At 37.4% G+C, this 7,436-nt stretch overlaps 1 protein-coding gene across 1 annotated transcript; it reads left to right on the top strand.

Annotated features, from left to right (window-relative positions):
* Positions 1-284: 284 nt before the first annotated feature.
* LOC104406944 (chondroitin sulfate synthase 3-like) lies at positions 285-2,358 on the top strand (the record flags this gene model as incomplete). The annotated part of the gene is made up of 1 exon (XM_010016112.1): positions 285-2,358. A coding segment is annotated over one exon (1,563 nt), but the record flags the coding sequence as incomplete, so codon positions are not given.
* Between the last annotated feature and the right edge of the window lie 5,078 nt (positions 2,359-7,436).

Here is a 7,436-nt window from a genome sequence, read left to right as displayed (position 1 = left end):
CTATAGACCTTTGGTTAACTGTTTCCTTTAGGTTTGCAGTTAGATGAAGTAAAGATAAAGCTTCCCTTTTCTGTAGTTAGAGGGACAGCGTTTGCTTACTGTGGACAGTACTGAAACTGAGACCAAAACAATTTAAATAGTTCCTAATGAATACTTTGAAGTTCTGTGCTTAAAATAGGCATGATCCGTAAGAACTGATAATGATCAATAGTGCCAATGTGGGTCCTTTTGTGTGTAGAAGCACTTTTACATAATATCTTCTTTTTCTCTCTCTCTCTCTTTAGATGCAGCAGTTATTCCATGAAAACTATGAACACAACCGAAAGGGTTACATTCAAGATCTTCACAACAGCAAGATACACACAGCCATAACGCTTCATCCAAACAAAAGACCAGCCTACCAATACAGGCTGCACAATTACATACTGAGCCGCAAAATTTCTGAACTGCGCTATCGGACCATCCAACTCCATAGAGAAAGTGCCCTGATGAGCAAGCTCAGTAACAGCGAAGTAAATAAGGAAGATCAGCAACTGGGGGTGATGCCATCTTTTAATTATTTCCAGCCACGTGAAAGGGATGAAGTCATTGAGTGGGAGTTCCTGACAGGAAAATTTCTTTACTCGATGGTTGACAACCAGCCACCCCGGCAGAGCCTTAGCAGTGCGCTGCGGGCTGCGCTGGATGACACCGTGATGCAAGTCATGGAAATGATAAATGAGAACTCTAGGACTAGAGGGAGGCTCATTGATTTCAAAGAAATACAGTATGGCTACCGCAGGGTTAATCCTCTGCATGGAGTGGAATACATCCTGGATTTACTGCTTTTGTACAAAAGGCACAAAGGAAGGAAAGTTACTGTTCCAGTGCGACGCCATGCTTACCTTCAGCAATCATTTAGCAAACCTTTCTTCAAAGAAGCAGAAGAGCTGGATATAAGCCTGCTAGAGGATACCAACACTGACACTCAATCTTTTGCTTTTCTTTCAAATTCTTTGAAGATTTTTTCCTCATCGTTCCAAGGCACCAAAGATGTTGGCAGACGCAGTGACAAGAAAATACATATTCTTGTCCCTCTCACAGGAAGATTCGACATCTTTTCAAGATTTATGGATAACTTTGAGAAGACTTGTCTCATTCCCAGGGAGAATGTGAAGTTGGCAATAATTCTCTTCAGTTCTGAGTCAGGCCAAGACTCCAGCAAACACATAGAGCTAATGAAAGAATACAGCATGAAGTATCCTAAGGCAGATATGACCCTGATTCCAATGGCAGGAAAGTTTTCTAGAGGTTTAGGTCTTGAAATGGCCTCAGCTCAATTTGACAATGGCACTTTACTGCTGTTCTGTGATGTTGATCTGGTATTCACACCAGACTTCCTCCAGCGATGCAGAGATAACACTATTCAGGGAGAACAGGTTTACTACCCTATCATCTTCAGCCAATATGATCCAAAAATAATATATGGAGGCAACCCTCCAGCTGACAGCAGCTTTGTTTTCACAAAAAGAACTGGATTTTGGAGAGAGTATGGATTTGGAATTACATGTATTTACAAAAGTGATCTACTTACTGCTGGTGGATTTGATACCTCAATTCAAGGCTGGGGACTTGAGGATGTAGATCTCTTTACTAAAGTGATAACGTCTGGCTTGAAGGCTTTCAGAAGTCAAGAAGTAGGAGTCGTCCATATTTTTCACCCAGTTCAGTGTGACCCCAATTTAGATCCGAAACAATATAAAATGTGCTTAGGGTCCAAAGCAAGTACATTTGCCTCTACCATGCAGCTTGCTGAACTCTGGCTACAGAAACATTTAGGTGTCAGGTACAATCAGACTCTCTCCTGACGTTCTAGACTATTTGGCCTTTTTAGGGGAGTTTACCTCATTATTATTATTATTTGATTGATGTTGTAGTTTTAAACTCTCTTCTCGTTGTCTTCCAAAGACTGTTGACCTCAAACAGGATGAGTCTGCTGTTCACTGATGTTTCTTATACCTACTGAACTGGTGAGGTGAACTCCTTCATGTTTCCTTTATTTGAAATTCAGTCAAGTCACAGAAATCATATGAACATATCCATCACAAGAGACTGCATCAGAAGAATGTTCTCTTTCAGCTTTGAGATGCAGTGTCATCTTTGTTGCATTTTACAGATTTGATGTGATAAAAATATTTACTGGCGAAGGTACCACAAAAGTGCTTTATGCTTCTTCTGGGGATGGAACTCTATAAGATAAACTTGAGTTTTATAATTTATATGAGGACTTATATGTATAAACACTACTTTTCTTCATCTTTAGAATTTTTAAAGTAAATGAATAACTATGATTGTACTTTTATTTTTAAAAAAAAAAAAAAAAAAAAGAAAAGCTGAGGAGCTGCTTGTGAATGCAACTGGTACTGGCTACCACGGTCCTTAAATGTCTTATTATAATAACAAAATCCTCATTGTTGTTCACTCTAAGTATAAATGAACTTTATTTTCATGAGGAACAGGATTTAATCAAATGCTCATGTACATTTTAGAAGATTCATGAACCAACGTCCTTCATTTGCAGGCAAGAAGAAACTATGACAACATGGTCATGATAAAGTGCAGGCGTACAGTATACTTTTTTGGAAACACATAGTATAAGTTGCTGTTTCTCTTTTTAGAATGAGTCTCTAATACATAATTTTCTTTTACATTCCTATCAAAAAGCTGCACTTGATACAGAATGTTAGAAGTTAAAGGTGTATCTTTTTTTTTATTTTTACATTTTTCATAAATATTGGTACTCAGTAGCAATCTGTTGTTAAAATAATGATAGAATAATAATTTAAGTTGCAAAATTTACTATTGCTGGTCAAAGTTCCTTCCTAATATATTTATATTAGTGGAGGTTGTAAGACTGTGTTAAGATTTATCTCTCTGGACAGCCTGAAGTTGTCATATTGTGGATTCATGGAGTAAAGTCTTTAAAATGATACCAACAGAAGAAATAAAAAAAATCAATTTCTGTATTTTAGATAAGTGTTTATATAGGGATATGTATGTGAAAATGTGTGTGTATGCGTGTGTGTATATCCCTATATATATATAGATATATAGAGAACGTAATTTCAAAGTATGTTCCTCTTTTCAGTTCAGGCAGCAATTTTTTTACAGCTGTCATTATTTTTGCCATGTGCTTGGCACTTTTTATGTTATAGTGTGGTAAGAGTTTAAAGGCGTCCAAGAAACCATCAGAATTCAGCCAAACTAAATACAGCAAGTATATCTAATAGCCTCAGTACCCTTGATTTTAAACTATATTTCAAATAGATCTGGCTGGGCAGGGAAAAGTAAACAATTAATGAATTCAAGTTTGTAAGTTTTTCAGTTGTAACTGATTTCTTCTGTGTTTCTTTCCAAGAAACAGCTAAGAGATTGGAATTCACTGACACATCTACCTGTATAAAGGTATCCTGGTAAATTTCCTAAGACACAAAGAGGGTGTGTAGGTTAGTTAATGCCTGAAAAGGAGTAAACTCAGAATTAAGAGTCTGGCCACAGCTTTTTGTATTCTTTAAAAAGCCCATCCCCATTGCCTTGGAGAAGGTAGTAATTGTTGTAGATGAGAACAGATAAAAGGTAATTCATGCTTGTCTGCCCTCCACAAGGAGAAGCTTGGCTTGTTATTGTCCCAGAGGCTTTTGCATTCCTAACCCAGTATTGTTAGCTCAAATGTCTGGAGAAAGTAAAGTTCGGTATTAGCTATGAAATAATTATAGGAAACTGCTCTTTAAATTGAGTGCAAAGGTCAGGCTTTGTTCAGTCAGAGAGCCAAGAACAAGGAACATACAATTCATTTGATCAATCTTGACTAACTGATGCAAATCAGATTGTAAATACAAAAATCTGAATGCCTGTTGATAAAGGTTTGTGATGATTTCATAAACGTGAAAAAAAACCTTATTTACAAAGACATCTAAGGAAATTATTGTCTGCTGGGATGTATTCCAGTGCTTACTTCAATTACCTAACTTAGTGGCCAGAAAGTATTTGCTCAGCTCAAAGTAAAACAGTAGATTAGAACAAGAAATTACATCAGTGGGGATAAAGATGTATGCAGAGGGCTTGCAGGATCAGGTCCTACATGATATAAGCAAAATGCTAGTATTTACCAGTACAAATATTTATTTAGTGTCTGACTGATTCATTTGTTTATATAATGAATTACTTTGTTAAAAACCTAATTATAAATGTTTATTATGAAATATTGCATTGTCTTTTGAAGTAACTATCCTGAAGTAACTTGAGAACTTCTGTTAGTTTGTTTAAGGAATAATATGCCTTCTAAGGAGATCATATTAAAAGAAAAAAAAAGCACAAAAGTGTTAATGTTATGTATGTATAGACTAAGATGGGAATGTCTGTGCTAATCAACTGTTTGCTTTTGTCTAGTCTAAATCATATCTTGATTGTGAAATGAAATTTCTGTGTATGACGTCCCTTTGTAAATGCGTAACTAATTAATTCACAATAGAACGTAATGACCAATTTTTCCCAAAGTTCCTTAGTCTGGGAATAGGTTCCATAGTTTCATTGCTGGGAAGCAGGTTGTGAACTGCTCACACTTCAGCTTTGCAGACACTGCCTTTCTTTAAAAAAACACTCAACAATCCCCTCACAGAAGCCTCAGAAATTCCCCATAGTGATATTTTTTTCCATTCACTTAATTTAACAGAGTATTTGTGTCTTCTGGATGAAGGAAAAACATCAGGTTGGGCTTCTTAAGACTTGCTGAGTATACTCTGCATCAAGGTACTGGTTCTCAAGCTGGAGAAAGGCAGGGAGCCAGGTGGAGGCGTGAGGCTCAGCTGTGGCAGTCGGCACCTCCCACCAGGTCACCTCCTTGCTGCCACCAGTTCTGCCAGATACTTCTTCTTGGAGCTGCGAACAGACAGCTCAAACCAGCACAGAAGAGCTGCACTTGCTGAAACCACCTGTGTCAGGGAAGCAAAAGGGCCGTTTTAATCAGTGATTGGGAGGAGTGAAAGGAGGATGCTGAACTGAGGTTTCATTGGGTTAGGGTGGCAAGGTATCCTGTGCAGATCCTGTGTCTCCCTGTCCCCTAGTGGAAAGGGAGTCTGGTCACACAGCTTTTCCCTGTATCTTCTCAAGGGGCATTATGAAGGAAGGGGCAAACTAGCAGTTTCAGTTTGCTGAACTCGGTTCACAGACTCAGTTTGCTGAGTCCTTCCACTCAATGGGACTAGAGGACTTGGACTACACACTTAAGAGTCCTACCATATCATGGAACATGTGGAAAAAAAGATCCCAGTCTTCCCAAAAACCATTACAGAGAGAGGCACCTTGTGCAGTCACTGAAGACCAGAAGGATTTACACAAAAGTGCCTTTTGAAGCCTTTGTACCAGTGTGTGCTTAACAGTGCCTCAATAGTCTTCAAAAAATTGCAGTGCTGGTAAAATTGCTCGTATGAGTTTAACGTGGATCCCGAAGAACTGAGGCTTCCAAGGGGCATGAGTTAACAATCACTTTCTTTAAATAGAGTAAATAAGCAATTTAAACTTTTGGTCTCTTAAGAAGTAATTAAAATGATTAGTTAAGACATAGTTTGCCACACAGATTTTGTTCCAAAGAGATATGCTAGCTTACTACATCTGATTTTCCTGCAACTTCAAATCTGTTGAATTTTTTGGAAAATATAGTAACTAAGAGCCACTGACTGGATGAATGTTTTGTGTTTCTGCTCTATTTTTAAAAGAGAATCAGATGAGAAGAAAGCAAAAAATGTTTATAGTAGATACATACAAAAATCAACCATGATGTGAGTGCAGAAGTGATGATTGAGGTCCTAAACTGCAGCACAGTGAGGTACTTCACAAAAGTCTATTTACAATAACTGAATAACACTGAAGGTCATACTCTGTTGTAAGTCTGTAAGTAAAATATAAAGTTAAATCAGTCCATATTTAATGGTTTTATTTCTTAAAATAATATTCTTTACATTTTATTCTGTCAGCATTTATTCACTTGATTAATGATCTGGCTTTTCCCAACTCACTCTCTCCTTGCTATTTTTCTTTTCCTTGGGTCTTCCCATTTGCAGTATATATTACTAGAGTATCTGAAACTTTCTGAGCTAGCATGGTATTTCTGTTATGGTTTTATAATGTCACTGCCATATAAAACTGCTGAACTAGAGTATTTTGGTGAAGGAGTTTCCAGTTCTGCTTCCAGTTGTTTCCGTTTGCCTGTCATTGTAAGTTAAAATGTTCTGAATGTTACTTCCTCCCTTCCTCTGGTCTCCTTCATACTGGAATCCCATCAAGACAATGAAATGCAAAAACTTGCCAGTGCTTAAGTCTAGGAAAATTAACAGAATATGCAGATTTATCAGTTCCATATTTTTAATTAAATAAATAATGTTTATGAAAATGTAAGACAGTACATATATGGACTGTGTGCTACAAACTTAATTTTACATTTTTATGTTCTAGGCACCTAATTATTCAACAGATGTTTGCCATTTAGAGGAACTTTTAAGATATACTAAAAGCATACATGCTGATTCAGTGTTTATTTAGCATTAGTGGAGAGCTTAACCATCTAAGCAGAGATGGAAAGATGTGCTATATACTGTAGTCTGTTGGGTGTTGTTTCTTTTGTAGTGCTGGTAGAGAGATCTCAGCTCTGTGTAGTATGCCTGCAGTGTGGTAGTGTTCACCAATCAGCTGTGTCTAGCAATAATTTTAATTGACTGCAAAACTATGGGCATAGCATCCAGCTACGTAGAGCAGGCAAGACCTACTGGATTTATGTAAACATGTGAAACATTGATCCTCAGATTCAGAGGGATTCTGTTGGTAGTATGTACATAGGTCAGATACATGTGCTGCCACATCTCCTGGGTACACCCGCTGAAGGCATCTCTTTAACAAGGGGTCCCCAGCAATGCAATGAGCTCTGTGAAGATATTCCTAAAAGAGATGTATGCTACCTAATGTAGGTGCCAAATAGTTAGATCAACTAAGTTGGGTGATTTCATAAAAAAAAAAAAAAAAAAAAAAAAGAAGGATAGAAAGAATAAAATGAATGATGGGGGGGAAGCAAGCTCATGAACATTTTTTTGGTTATATGGGAAGCCTTCATGACTTGCTTTCACCCTTGCTTAGGGTAATATGGAGCAATAAACTATTCTTATTTTACACATTTGTCCATACGCTGTTGACTAAAGAAAAGATTAGCTGAGTAAATGCTTTGAAGATGATGGTTGAACCATGAGTGACCAGAGAGAGAGAACTGCTGTGTGTAGTTCTACCTTGTAACTAAAACTTGGAACCAAACTCCAAACCTGCATCTAGGTAAGGACAATTCTCCTAGGTGGCTGTCTTGGACAAACAAGAATTAGAAGCTTAAGTTTGTACAAAGCACTGTGGTACCCGGG

The sequence above is a fragment of the Nestor notabilis genome, unplaced genomic scaffold (assembly GCF_000696875.1).
Source record: "Nestor notabilis isolate BGI_N333 unplaced genomic scaffold, ASM69687v1 scaffold4790, whole genome shotgun sequence".
NCBI lineage: Eukaryota > Metazoa > Chordata > Aves > Psittaciformes > Psittacidae > Nestor > Nestor notabilis.
This window is presented reverse-complemented; position numbering and strand designations above follow the sequence as displayed.